Source organism: Ochotona princeps, chromosome 19 (genome assembly GCF_030435755.1).
Source record: "Ochotona princeps isolate mOchPri1 chromosome 19, mOchPri1.hap1, whole genome shotgun sequence".
Lineage (NCBI taxonomy): Eukaryota > Metazoa > Chordata > Mammalia > Lagomorpha > Ochotonidae > Ochotona > Ochotona princeps.
This window is the reverse complement of record NC_080850.1, coordinates 26,427,691-26,441,663: the sequence shown is the minus strand read 5'-3', so window position 1 is coordinate 26,441,663 and position 13,973 is coordinate 26,427,691. Positions and strand designations below refer to the sequence as shown.

Sequence of the window (13,973 nt, the reverse complement as noted above, 5' to 3'; positions counted from 1 at the left end):
GCTGAGGCTGATTTGCTATATAACTCAAGAGCAAATACTAAGGGGAAAAATTCATCCTCCTTCCTACCTCAAGTTGGAAAAAAAGTATCGTTCATCTTCAGAAGATATGAATGGAAACAAAAGCGGTGAATTGGTATGGGATAAAGAATCATCCACAGGATGCTTCGAGAAAAAACGTGCAAACCAGTTCATTGGCAAGGTGTTTTCTTTTGAGCTACCCTTTTCCCTTTAGCAAGATGACTGATGGTAAACTTGGGCTTGATCCAAAGTAATATATCTCCCTGAAGGGATGCTGCCTTGGAATTCTGGAACCTGAGGTCATAACACATGTAACTGACAGACACTGCTTTAAAGACAGACACACATCTAACAGTGGCCATGTCTACTCACTAATCCAAAGGGAACTATCCCAGAGGGAGAGGGAGAGAGAAGGAGAAGGAGGAGAGGGAGAGGAAAGAGGAAGAAAGAAAGAAGAAGAGAGATAAGATGAGATGAGAAAAGGAGAGAAGAGAAGAAGAAAAGAGAAACAAAGCTGGCCCAAGCATGTTAGTCTAGCAGCTAAAGTCCTTGCTTTGAATGCGCCAGGATCCCATATGGGTGAAGTTCTAATCCCGGCCACCCCGCTTCCCATCCAGCTCCCTGCTTGCGGCCTGGGAAAGCATTTGAGGATGGCCCAAAGCCTTGGGACCCTGCACCCGTGTGGGAGACCCAGAAGAGGCTCCTGGCTTCTGACTTCGGATCAATGCAGCTCTGGCCAATGCAGCCACTTGGGGAATGAATCAGTGGATGTAAGATCTTCTTCTTTGCCTCTCCCCCTCTCTGTATATCTCACTTCAAAATAAATAAATAAATGAATGAATAAATCTTTAAAAAGAGAGAGAAGAGAAAAAAGAAAGATCATTGAAGGGAAAATCCCTTCACTTTGAGACAGATCTCTATCTAGTAAGCACATATCTGGCGAGGTGCCAGTTGGCGTTTCCTTGGAACTCAGAGGCTGCAGATTTCTGCCATATCCTATGGCTGAGAGCCCACAGGAGCCTGCCTTCACTCCCAGGAGGAAAATCTAATTCAGCAAGATGATACAAAATCCACAACTAATCCAAAAGTAGAGACAGAAATATCCTGAGCCCATGCATCAACCTGGAATCACTCTCACAAAAACGGACTCCTCATGTGTGGGCTATGGTAGGTGGTCCTAAGCTTCCAAATCTTTCTAGAACGTGTAGAAACCCCCTGCTCTACCAGAAACTTCTTTGACAAAGCCAGGAACATGGTGTCTCTTACTGAGCAAGCCCAGGAGGAATCTGTGAACACGGCAGAGACTGGCTGCTGATTCCCCTCCAGCTGCTCTGAATCTTCAGGCTCTTACAGCTTCCCAGCTACGGCTCTAGGACCAGTCTTGTGGAAGCACAGAGACCACAAAAACAATGAAATATCCCCAGAAGACAAAAGCATTAGATGAAATTACACACTGAGAGAAGGCATCTAAAATCAGAATGTTCCATGAGGAAGACAACAGGAGGAAATCGCCAACTCCCGTGTATATGCTTTTCATCAGAACCCATCAAGAATGATTAAGTTCATGAACTTCAACTTGAACAAGGTGGTTAAAAAGGACTCCAGTATCTTCCCACTCAAGATTCCTCAGACACAGTTATATAAATTATCTACCTTCCCAGAGTTCTGGGAAGCTGTCTTTTTGTTTTCAAAAAACACTTAAAGGTGTGTAGCAGCCGGTTCTGTGTATAAACAAAAAACAAAATGTCAATGAAGCAGTCACAGGAGGTAGTTAAGAACTTACATGGTTTTAACATATTGACTATTCAATACCATGTCAATTAATTCCATAATGTTATAAACTGTTGTTGATGCTGTGCTGGGGCTTTTAATTGATCGGGATGATATTCTGCCAGCTCTACCTTTAGACCAGAGATGGTCTCCCCAAGAAACTGTTGAATTTATCTAGACAATAGAATGCTGGACTGTATGCTTGGTATATGTTTGCAAAGAAAGAATCTGGACTTAATTTGATCTGTAGTACTACAACAAGGCAGAGGAATCTACCATGGGGAAAAGGCACGGGGAGGGGTTGGGGGAATCCCAGAGCCTATGAAACTGTGTCACATAATGCAACGTAATAAATAAAAATAAATAAATAAAAATAAAGAATGAGCCATGGAGCAGTGAATGGCAAGCAACAATTGTTTCATTGAGAAAGCCAAAATACACAGAATACAGGCTCAGAGAGAGGTGAAGAAAAAAAAAAGATTTATTTATTTTTATTGGAAAATCAGATTTACAGAGAGGAGAAACAGAAAGATCTTCTATCCACCTATTCATTCCCCAAGTGGCCGCAATGGCCAGAGATGTGCCGATCCGAAGCCAGAAGCTTCTTCCAGGTCTCCCACATGGGTGCAGACCCCCAAGACTTTGGGCCGACCTCTCCTGCTTTCCCAGGCCACAAACAGGGAACTGGATGGGAAACGTGGCCGCCAGGACTAGAACCATTGTCCATCCGGGATCCCGGCACATGCAAGGCGAGGGCTTTAGCCACTAGGCTACCATGTCGGGGCTGCAACTGCCTTCTTAACAGCAGTCCAAATGCATTCTCCAGTCAGCATAGCTATACTGCTTCTGCTCACATCTCTCTTCCAAGGCCTTACTAGTGTCTGGCATATAAACTCTCAAGAATATGTTGAATATACTTGCTATACATGAAAATTCAGGTTGTAAGAATAACAGAAATTAAGAGGTGATTACTAGCTTTACCAAAAAAAAAGATTTACAATAAATGCCCCTTTTGAAAAGAGAACAACCATTACTCATGTACACTATGATTCTGTATTTTTAAACTTTCATTTGTACCCAACTTTGCTAATCAAACATCTATTGTATGCAGTGACTAATGCACATGCCACACAGCTAACACTTCTGCTTTAAAAAATTAATTGAAAAGAAAAATATTCTTTACAAAAGAATGACAAGTGTTTATGACAAAAACAGTAGTAGCTCATCATTCTTTTGCATAACCCCAACATAATAACTTACCAGGAAAGGATCTTTAAGGGGTTCTGAATCCATTAGGTTAAAAAAAAAAAAAAGATTGGAAATAGAATATTTCCAAGGTGTCAAAGCATCACTCTACATGATTTTATTTAAACACACACACACGCACGCACGCACACACACTGTACCTTCACTCAGCAGAGTTCTAGAAGTACTCAGAATTCTGAAACTGCATTTACAAAGGAAAAGAAGCATCTTTATCCTAACAACTTTAGAAGTGATTTCAACAGAATGCCCTGGAGTGAGTCAGATGCATCTTAAACATGAAGAATTTTGGAAATTATCAAACTTACCATCACTACCAATAGGGGTGAACACATTTTATGTATTTTTAAAAAAAAAAGATTTATTCATTTAGGGGCCAGTGGGATAGCCTAGTGGCTAAATCCTTACCTTGTATCTGCTGGATCCCACATGGGCATAGGTTTGTGTCCCACCTGCTCCACTTCCCACCAAGCTCTTTCTTTCTGTATATCTGCCCTTCCAATATAAACAAATAAATTAATATTTTTTTAAATTTATTTATCTGAGGGCCCGGTGGCGTGGCCCAGTGGCTAAAAGTCCTCGCCTTAAACGCCCTGGGATCCCATATGGGCACCGGTTCTAATCCTGGCAGCTCCACTTCCCATCCAGCTCCCTGCTTGTGGCCTGGGAGGACGGCCCAATGCTTTGGGACCCTGCAACCGCGTGGGAGACCCGGAAAGAAGTTCCTGGTTCCCGGCTTTGGATCGGCGCACACCAGCTGTTGTGGCTCACTTGGGGAGTGAATCATCGAACGGAAGATCTTCCTCTCTGTCTCTCCTCTTCTCTGTATATCTGACTTTGTAATGAAATAAATAAATCTTTTAAAAACAAATAAATTTATTTATTTGAAAGAGTTAGAGAAGTAGAGACAGAGATCTCCCATCAGTGAGCCTACTTCCCTGATGGCCACAGTGACTGTGGCTGGGCCATGATGGAGCCCACCTGGACGGAGGGGCCATCTTTCACTGCTTTCCCAGGACATTAGCAGGGAATAGGATCTGAGTGGAGCAGCCAGGACTCTAAAAGCAGCACCCACATGGGAGGCTGACATCACAGCCAGCAATGTACCTTTTTCCCCACAATGCTGGCCTCAATTAAATGTTCTGTTTGTTTTGAGAGAGAAACAGGTAACAACAGAGAGCTCCTATCCCCTCTGGACCACGGCTGTGCCAGGAATGCAATCCAGGTCTCCCACCCAAGTGAAAGGAACCCAAGTGACTTGAACCATCATTGCTTGAGTGGGAAACTAGCGTGAGAAATCCAACCCAGACATTCTGATGAGGCACACGGTGTATCTCACAACCGGATTAAACACTTGCTCCTACAAATGTTTCTTTTTTGTTTTGTTTTTTGAAAGGCAGTGTGGCAGGTGTTCAGATAAGTATGGATCTTTCATTCACTGCTTTATTCCCCACATGGCTGCAATAGCCCAAACTGGCCAGGCTGAAACCACGAGCCAGAAACTGCACCTTGGTCTCTGACATGGGTGACAGGGGCTCAAGTCCTTTGGCCCAACTTCCATTGCCTTCCCAGGAATGCTAATAGGAAGTTGGACTGGAAGTGGAATAGTTAGGACTCCAACCGGCACCCTAGTATGGAATGCCCTGGTCAGGGTGTCTTAACCTACTATTCCAAGACAGTGGTCCTCCTGTATAATTCTTGACATGATGCAACTCAAGAAATGTTTAGCTTAGATTAATCCAGTCTCTAAACCATACTGTCCAATATAATTATGGATTGAATTACATATGCCACATTTTTAAAAAAGTACAAACAGGTGAAATTTTATTTAATCCAAGACACAAAATGCTACCTTACTACAGTGTGTAATCAGTATTTCTTAAATTATTGAGATACTTTATAAGCTTTTGCCTTACCATCTTTGAAGCCTAGAGTATATTCTGCAAATACAGCACATCTCATGCTAAACTAGTCACATTCAAGCACTCCATGGCTAGCGGCCAAGGCACTGGTCACCACAGCTCCTGGCCCACCTTCTAGCACAGGAAATCTAAGCCATGGAACAACAAAACGCCATCTGCTCCTCCTTAGTGAAAACGCAGTCATGATTCCCTTTCTCATGCCCAAAGACCTGTAGGATCAAGAGTCATGTGCTATACAGATTTTTAGTTTGCTTTCACCCCACAGCTAAGCTCCATGTACAGCAGTGTGCAACTGAGGACTTACTGTTGCTACTTTTGCGGTGTTTTCTACTACAAATGGGAAGTTATACCCAGTGATAATAAGTAGAGGAAAACCAGCTTAACGAAGCTGCTAGACACATGCCTACAAGACGCAGGCACACACATGATGCTGAGTGAATTTTTTAAGAGAAAAAGCATAAGGGAAGAATTACAACAGACAACAGAAGACATGAAGGAACACATCAATTTCACTCCCATTTCAAAAATTAGTAGTGTCTACATAGTCAATTGATTCAAACTTCAACTTTCATCCTGGAATCCAGGATAGGTTTTGTAAGAAAACCCATTTTACTTGCCTGTTTATTTCTGTATACATCCCCTTTAGCATTATCTCAAATCAGTCATACATTTGCTGTCACCCAAAAGCCCTTATCCACATTTGGGTGGTTTTTTTTTTTTTTTTTTTTTTTTTTTTGAGATTTATTTACTTTTATTTGAAAGGCAGAGTGACAGAGAAAGAGCAAGTGATTGCGAGAAAAAGAGGTTTTTCATCTGCTGGTTCACTCGCCAAATGTTTGTAAAAGCCAGAGCTGGCTGGTCTGCCTGAGTGTCAAGTGCCTAGGGACTTGAGCCATCTTCCACCACCTCCCCAGGCACATATTAGGAAGCCAGATCAGGAACTGAGCAACTGAGGCAGCACGCCAATAGGAGAGGCTGGTGGTGCAAGCAGCAGCTTAACTTGCAGCACAGCAACATCAGCCCCTACCCAACTTAAGGCAAACATGTGGTATCTAACCTTTCGGAATTGGTTCATTTCAATTAACATAATGCTTTCCAGTTGGGCCCATGCCTGTCTAGTTCTAAGCTTTCCTTGCAATGACCATCAGGGTTGCTCCGGAGCCCCTCACCCCAAACACACACACACACACACACACACACACTAGAATAGATAGACAGAGAACAATAAGGAAAGCTTAGAACCAGACAGGAATATGGTCAGCGTGGACTCACACATACCTTACTAGGTAGGATACAAAGATTAGTTACTTCTCACTAAGGTACTGAAGATTTCTCGGCACACCCCTCCTAAAACTGTTCTGCACTTCAACTGTTGACATATGCCTTGTTAGATTATAAGACAGTTTAGACTACCCTAAAATCTGCCAAGTTCAGCAAAATTATGCTTCAACACTATAAACTGCTAAATACTAAAATGAAAATAGACACAAGACAGCTGAATAGTACTGTAGCCATTTTAAGGTGCATAGCAGCCAGTTCTGTGTATAAACTAAAATTGAAAAGTCAATGCAGTAGTCACAGGATATGGTTAAGAACTTGCATTTTTTAACATATTTGTTATTCAATACCATGTCAATTAATTTCATAATATTATAAATTGTTGTTGATATTATGTTGTGGATTTTAATTGATCGGGATGATATTCTGCCAGCTCTGCCTTCAGACCAGAGATGGTCTCCCCAAGAAACTGTTGAATTTATCTGGACAATAAAATGCTGGACTCTATGGTTGCAATAAAAGAATCTTGACTGAATTTGAACTGCAATACTGCACCAAGGTGGAGGAATCCACCATAGGGGGGAGGATATGGGGAGGGGTTGGCGGAATCCAGAGCCTATGAAACAGTGTCACAAAATGAAATGTAATTAATAAAAAAAATTTTTTAAATAAATAAAAATAAAATACATCTTTAAAAAAAAAAATGAAACTCGGGCCTGGCGCGGTAGTCTAATGGCCAAAGTCATCGCCTTGTACGTGTCAGGATCCCATATGAGTGCCAGTTCTAATTCCAACAGCCCTGCTGCCCCTTCAATTCCCTGCTTGTGGCCTGGGAAAGTAGTTGGGACCTTGCACCAGCATGGGAGAATCAGAGGAGGCTCCAGGCTGCTGGCTTAGAATCAGCGCAGCTTTGGCCGTTGCAGCCACTTGGGGAATGAATCAACGGATGGAAGATCTTCCTCTCAGTCTCTCCTCTCTGTATATCTGACCTTCAAGTAAAAATAAAATAAATCCTTAAAAATAAATAAATATATATATAAAAATAAAACTCAAAATACCAGAACTATTATTTACTACTTCCTCTTCTTGAAACAATTCAGCTAAGTCTTTAATGGATATACTATAAACACCTATTGGATACTCTTTAGCCTTGCTCAACACTATGACGTAGATCCTATACCTCATTAAAAAAAAAAAAAAGGCACACAAACACTTGTGTAAATCTGAAAAAGCATAACTCTGGGAAACAATCATTTTCTGAGTTCTCAATATGAGTTCTTACTTACAGCTACTGACCCAAAACATCAGTGAAAACATGACCACATTTTAAATCCACTGGCTTTTATATGTAAATAAAAACATTTTTGCAGATTATTAAATAAGATGCAACCTTGGGATCAAAGCTAAAATCTAATAAATCCTGGGGGATCTGTTGATGCTGGGATACCTGGCCTGGGTCCTTGGACTCGCATGCAAGAACATGTCCTACTTAATGAAAAACGTGGGCCCGGCGGCGTGGTCTAGCGGCTAAAGTCCTCGCCTTGAAAGCCCCAGGGATCCCATATGGGCGCCGGTTCTAATCCCGGCAGCTCCACTTCCCATCCAGCTCCCTGCTTGTGGCCTGGGAAAGCAGTTGAGGACAGCCCAATGCTTTGGGACACTGCACCCGCGTGGGAGACCCGGAAGAGGTTCCAGGTTCCCGGCATCGGATTGGCGCGCACTGGCCCGTTGCGGCTCACTTGGGGAGTGAATCATCGGACGGAAGATCTTCCTCTCTGTCTCTCCTCCTCTGTGTATATCTGGCTGTAATAAAATGAATAAAATCTTTAAAAAAAAAAAAAAAAGGAAAAACGTGGAGCAGTGTACAAAGGCCCTGTTGTAAAAGAATTCTGCAGCTCATTTGGTGCTGTAGCAGAAGAACAGAACTAACCGGACAACTACCCCAAACAAATGATGACAGTAAAAAATCTTGGTGAACAGAGCCAATGGACATTGGGAGGGTGACATCATCCTCGGATCGGTGAAACCGACAGCATGTCAGAACTATCCAAACCACTTGGACAGCACCCTCGGGATATGCACACACTGAGACTCCGGGTTAACATGAGGTGGCGGTTCCTCATCCCTGGGTACTGGGATGTACTGAAAGTCATGAGTGGTTTCCCTCTTTGTCTCCCCCCTTGCCCCAGAAACAAGAAGAAATAGGAAACTTGGAAGCAATGAGTACATCCAATTTTCCCTAAACCTCGATCCTTCCCACCCTGAACCACCATGTAATCATTATAAAAAATAAAATTTATTAAAAACAAAAAACAAAAAAGGATGTCACAAACCATTTCTCTTGGTGATCCAAAGAAGAGGAAAAAATTTATTAAAACCAGAAATTAAAGACAAGTTCATATACCTATGGTTACACGTATGACTGGATGGTTAGACATGAGAACTACTGGAGTCTAGCACTGGGTTTTCATGGCCAGTCAACAGGCAAGGTCACAGTGGTAGTGTCTTGACACACCAGGATGAGTCTCCAATCTGCATGAGTTTAATGAACCAGATATATCATTGTGTCGCCAATATCTGTCTGTAGCCCATTTTCAGTAAGGTGGATTTTCTTGCTTGTGAGGTCCACATGGAAAACAGCATGCTCAGAAATAGAAGTCTTTCCAGTATGCTCTTTTCCAAGGACAGGAACTTGCCGAGGCCCCAGCAGTGGGTCATCAAATCTCATCAGTTTCACTTTGGAAAGGTCTAGAACAAAAAAGTATATCAATATGAGTCTTTACTTACAGCTACTGACCCAAAGCATCAGTGAAAACATGACCACATTTTAAATCCACTGGTTTTTATATGTAAATAAAAATATTTTTAGCAGATTATTAAATAAGACTCAACCTGGGATCAAGGCTAAAATCTAATAAATCTTCATTCCCTCTCAGCTTTTACTCATGAGACTGTCAGAGTCTGAGGCTGGCATAATGGCTGTGGCTACTCTCTGCCTGCAAGCTCTAGGATCTCATATGGGGCACCCCAGTTCATTTCCTAAATGTTCTATTTCCCCTCCAATTCCCTTCTTGTGACCTGGGAAATCAACTGAGGATAGCCCAAAGCCTTAGGACCCTGCAACCGCATGGGAGACCTGGAGGAAGTTTCTGGCTCCTGGCTTTGGATCAGCTCAGTTCTGGCTATTGTGATCACTTACGGAGTGAACCAGCAGTTGGAAGATTTTCCCTCTGTCTCTCCTTCTCTCTGTAGATCTGCCTTTCCAATAAAAATAATTAAAAAAAAAATCTGACTTTCCGGGCCCTGTGCGATAGCCTAGTCGCTAAATCCTTGCCTTGCATCTGCTAGGATCCCATATGCTTTCCAGTTCTAATCCCGGCTGCTCCACTTCCCATTCAGCTCCCTGTTTGTGGACTGGCAAAGCAGCAAAGGATGACCCAAAGCCTTGGGACTCTGTACCCAAGTGGGAGACCTGAAAGACACTCCTGGCTTTGGATTGGCTCCACTCTGGCCATCGCAGCTACTTGGAAAGTAAATTAGGGGATGGAAGACGTTTCTCTTTCTTTCTCTCTCTCTCTCTCTCCCCATTCACCCTTCTTATCTCTGTGTATCTTGCCTTTCCAATAAAAATTTTAAAATCTTTCCTAAAAAATAAATCTGGCTTTCCAATAATAAAAAAAGACTGTCAGATTCTGTCTAATCGCCTGGGATAACAAGCCAACACAGGAGAAGAACTGAGTATATTTTTGAGCACTATCCTATAAGATCTCATACAATTTTATATATGCCTTAATTATTATTCAAAATATCAAAAAGCTTATTTTTTGTTGGAGTACACTAAACCTATAAAATATTTTCTTGGACATACTTTCTGAGAAAAAGTATTCTAAGATGCAATTCTAAGAAACAGTATTACCAGTTTCTTGTTTTGCTCAAAGGATGGAAACTATGTAACAAGGTGGTGAGAGATAAAGAGAGCAAGGCAAAAGGCCAGGGCACAGCCTTTACAAACTGGGGCCTGAAGACACACTCCAGTCCTACACTACTCTGCCTGCTCCCTTCCTGGCCCCTCCCTTCCTGGCCTCAAACAACAAGCCAAATCAAAACAGAGAAGTTGTCCTTTGAACACATTTAACAATCCAACAAGCTTGCCAACAATTGAGCCCAAAAGAATTTAAGAAATTCTGACAGTTTCCAAAACAAAATGGCTTTATTCCATATGGTGGGGAAACATCATAAAAGGCTACAAATGCTGACTCTAGGTTTGCATTTCACTGTTGAGTATGGCCAGCTAGCCATGCTTAACCTGATCCGCAGAAATAAAAGATATTTCTGAATCATTACCAGCTCCTTTCAGAAATAAATTACTGGGTGGTCCTTGGGCTACACTCCCTTACGTTGGCTGGTGAACACAAAGCTTAAAACAAGAGGGATAAGAGATAAAAGGAAGTATTAATGCAGTTGGCAGCGATGCTGGGAATACAACTTATGCAGGCATTCTACTGTCTGGGAAACAACGACTGAAGAGCAGCAAGTTTATAGAAAAGATCTTGGGGCTTACGGAGCAATTACCTGCAGCCACGGTGAAAGCAAACCCTGTCTGAGCGTATCCGCGGAGACTACACCATCTATTCCTGATGTACCACAAACCAGGAGAGCGCAAACAGGAAAGTATGCACAGCTTCATGACAGCCAAGCTTTTACATTAATAATAAAACTCATTTTAACAGCTGCTGCAACTCAACTTGCACATCAGTGGTACCAGTTTGCTACAGAAGCACTGACGGTCCTACCAGTAGACTTTGTGCAAAATCTTTCACTTAAAAAAAAAAAAAACTTTACTGCAAATCTGCTTCTTTCTCAATCTCCCTAACAGTCCTTCTCACTATTGCAACCAATTCAAATTCAAGCTATCTCAAAGAAACCTTAATATTCAATCAGGCTTTTAAGTGACAAAACACATTTTCTTTGATGTTTCATTGTGTATTTCATTACTGCCCATAAATTTTGGCATTTTCTTGGTGGTTTTATGATCTTCTCTTATGCCAGATTGCTTTTATCATTGAAAAGGTTAAATCTAAGTCCACAACTATGCAAGATTCAAGGCACTTAACAAAAAGATGAGAGTGATTCAAAGTCCCCAGGGACTGATAATGTGAAACAGACCTCTTCACCTCCAAGTTATTAGTTCATATGTGGCATGAGCTGTGAGTGATTTCAAGTCATTATCATCAAATAGTCACTCAGAGCCCTTCGTGGAGTGAAACAATGGTTTCAGTACAGTTCCTCCAAGACCTGGCTCGTAATCACCCTCAATACAATTGGCACTAATTGGACGACTTGCTGGCTATTGTAGCAGACAGACTGAGAACTATATTATTGAATTCCATTCTTTACTGTATTCAATATGCTCAGCCCCCTTAGATATTAAAGCACCCTGAAGACTATTAGAAAAGTACCAAGGTTATATCTCTTTCGTACAGAAATATCAATTTCAAACTCCTCCGTTTCTGCTCTCTAAATTTTACAGCACCTAGTAACACCAAACTTAAAACACTTTATGATAACATTATTCCAAACTAGTAATGATAAAGGAGGCAAGAATTATGCCAGAGGGTCAATGAGAGAAAAAACATTTCAGCACTATTCTGTAGAACCAAGTCAGTGCACATTTAATAACTTCAACATGTTGTTATATGATTCTCAATATGAGAACACACTCTCCTTTGTGCTAAAATCTGAGCATAATCAGATCCAATGTCCACACAAACATCTATTTTCTTTGAAAACCACTACAGTGGGCCCGGCATGATAGCATTGTGGTTAAAGTCCTCACCTTGCACACACCAGGATCCCATATGGGTGCCAGTTCTAATCCCAGCAGCTCCACTTCCCATCCAGCTCCCTTCTTGTGGCCTGGGAAAGCAGTCAAGGACGGCCCAAAGCCTTGGGACCATGCACCCACATGAGAGACCCGGAGGAGCTCCTGGCTCCTGGCTCCTGGCTTCGGATTAGCTCAGCTCTGGCCATTGCGCTCACCTGGGGAGTGAATCATCAGACGGAAGATCTTCCTCTCTGTCTCTCCTCCTCTCTGTATATCTGCCTTTCCAATAAAAATAAATAAATCTTAAAACACACACACACACACACACACACACACACACACACACTACAGTATTAAGGCAAAAAATTCTTTAACACAATCTTCTCATTACTGAACATATTAACCAAAACTGCAAGCTATAAAATGGCTTCCTGTAAGTTCTTATTTTCAAACATTTAAGTTTGTGCTCTTATGACCTGTAAGCTCTAAAAATGGAGCTATCTCTATAATTCGATTTACTGAGTGAACATGATACATGTAACAACATGAAGAACCTCAAAGGCATTTCACTAAGGGAATCAAGATAAATCAAAGAGGACAAAGACATACCCACCTTACAGAAGGCACCCAGAAGAGCCAAATACACAGAAAGTACAGCAGGGGTTATTAGGGAACAGAAGGGGTTAGAATGGGCAGTTAAGTTTTCTAGAGAAAGATGGTAATGTTGGCTTCACAACATGAAATGCTAGATGTCACTGAATATACACTTAAAAATGACAAATTTTCACTGATACAAAATTTACCACAATTAAAAGGTATGTCTAGAACAAGAAAATCCCTAAGCCTGGTACCTTTCTGGTAATAACACTCTATATGCAATGAAACCAGTGACTGGCTTGTCCCTCCTAGCACATCATGTACCCTCACCTGACATATGTGAACTTTACAAGACCCACCCAAACAGTATTTCCTTCATAACTTGATCTCTGCTCACCACAGCTGGAAATAATCCCATCTTCCTCTCAGCTGCACCTGTCCCCTGTGCCCTGTGATGTTCCAAGGTGATGACTATGCACCTCAGTAGCCTAGTCCCGTGCCTAGGAGCAGCCCTAACAGCACCCTGTGAGCACCCCAGTCCTCCAGATCACACACAGCCCAGGGAAGGCAGCTAAATAACCACGAGCACACAAAATACTGGGTAGAACGAACTGCAAACAGTTATTTCAAGACTCATATCTTAAGGAATTACCACCTCAAGCATAATTCCATAAATCATTTCACTGTCTGGGGTTCATCAAAACGTTTTAGAAAATGTTTATACTGATAAAACGTTGTCCAAACAACTTTTGATTGTTGCCCAAAAGCACAAGAAGAATGCAAACTAGAGAATGTCAACACTAATTTGTCTTCATAATTCAGAAGAAAGGTAATGCAGAGACACACTAACTTCCTTAATATTCTGCTCAGTGTAGGACTTAGCTGGGGGCTAGAGGGGCAGCATTAGTTATCACATTGACTGACATATTTTATCTGAAGGCACACTATTACGAAAACCAAACATAAGCTTCTGTGTTACACAGGCCCGAGTGTGAACTCCAGCTCCAAGATTTCCTAGCTGAATGAGCTTTTCACAAGACCCAGCCCTTCTGAGCCTTCACGTTATCATATGTAAAAAAAGGGGACAATTAATATTCTGTTATGGGTTTACAAAAATGTCAAATCATTAATGTGGCTCACGGTAGACAATAAAAAACTCTTATCCTGTTGTTCTTCCCCAGAAACAGAATCAGCAGGATACCTAGTTCAAGATATTAAGGACACATGAGAGACACAAATTACTTGTTAAAACTTCACAGTGAGGCCCAGCGCAGTAGCCTAGTGGCTAAAGTCCTCGCCCT

At 41.8% G+C, this 13,973-nt stretch overlaps 2 protein-coding genes across 4 annotated transcripts in view; both read right to left on the bottom strand.

Annotated features, from left to right (window-relative positions):
- PLAC8L1 (PLAC8 like 1) overlaps window positions 1-289 on the bottom strand; it is a 37,959-nt gene extending 37,670 nt beyond the window's left edge. For all 3 annotated transcript variants that reach the window (XM_058677279.1, XM_058677280.1, XM_004586670.3), the window contains exon 1: window positions 68-289. In XM_058677279.1, coding sequence (XP_058533262.1) covers window positions 68-192 — 125 coding nt within the window. In that variant the 5' untranslated portion in view covers window positions 193-289. The remainder of the gene's footprint in view (window positions 1-67) is intronic.
- An 8,297-nt stretch (window positions 290-8,586) lies between these two features.
- The window catches only part of LARS1 (leucyl-tRNA synthetase 1), a 52,966-nt gene continuing 47,579 nt past the window's right edge, over window positions 8,587-13,973 (bottom strand). Inside the window, exon 32 of the mRNA XM_004586522.3 lies at window positions 8,587-8,999. Within this exon, the coding sequence (XP_004586579.3) occupies window positions 8,794-8,999 (206 nt within the window). The 3' untranslated portion in view covers window positions 8,587-8,793. The remainder of the gene's footprint in view (window positions 9,000-13,973) is intronic.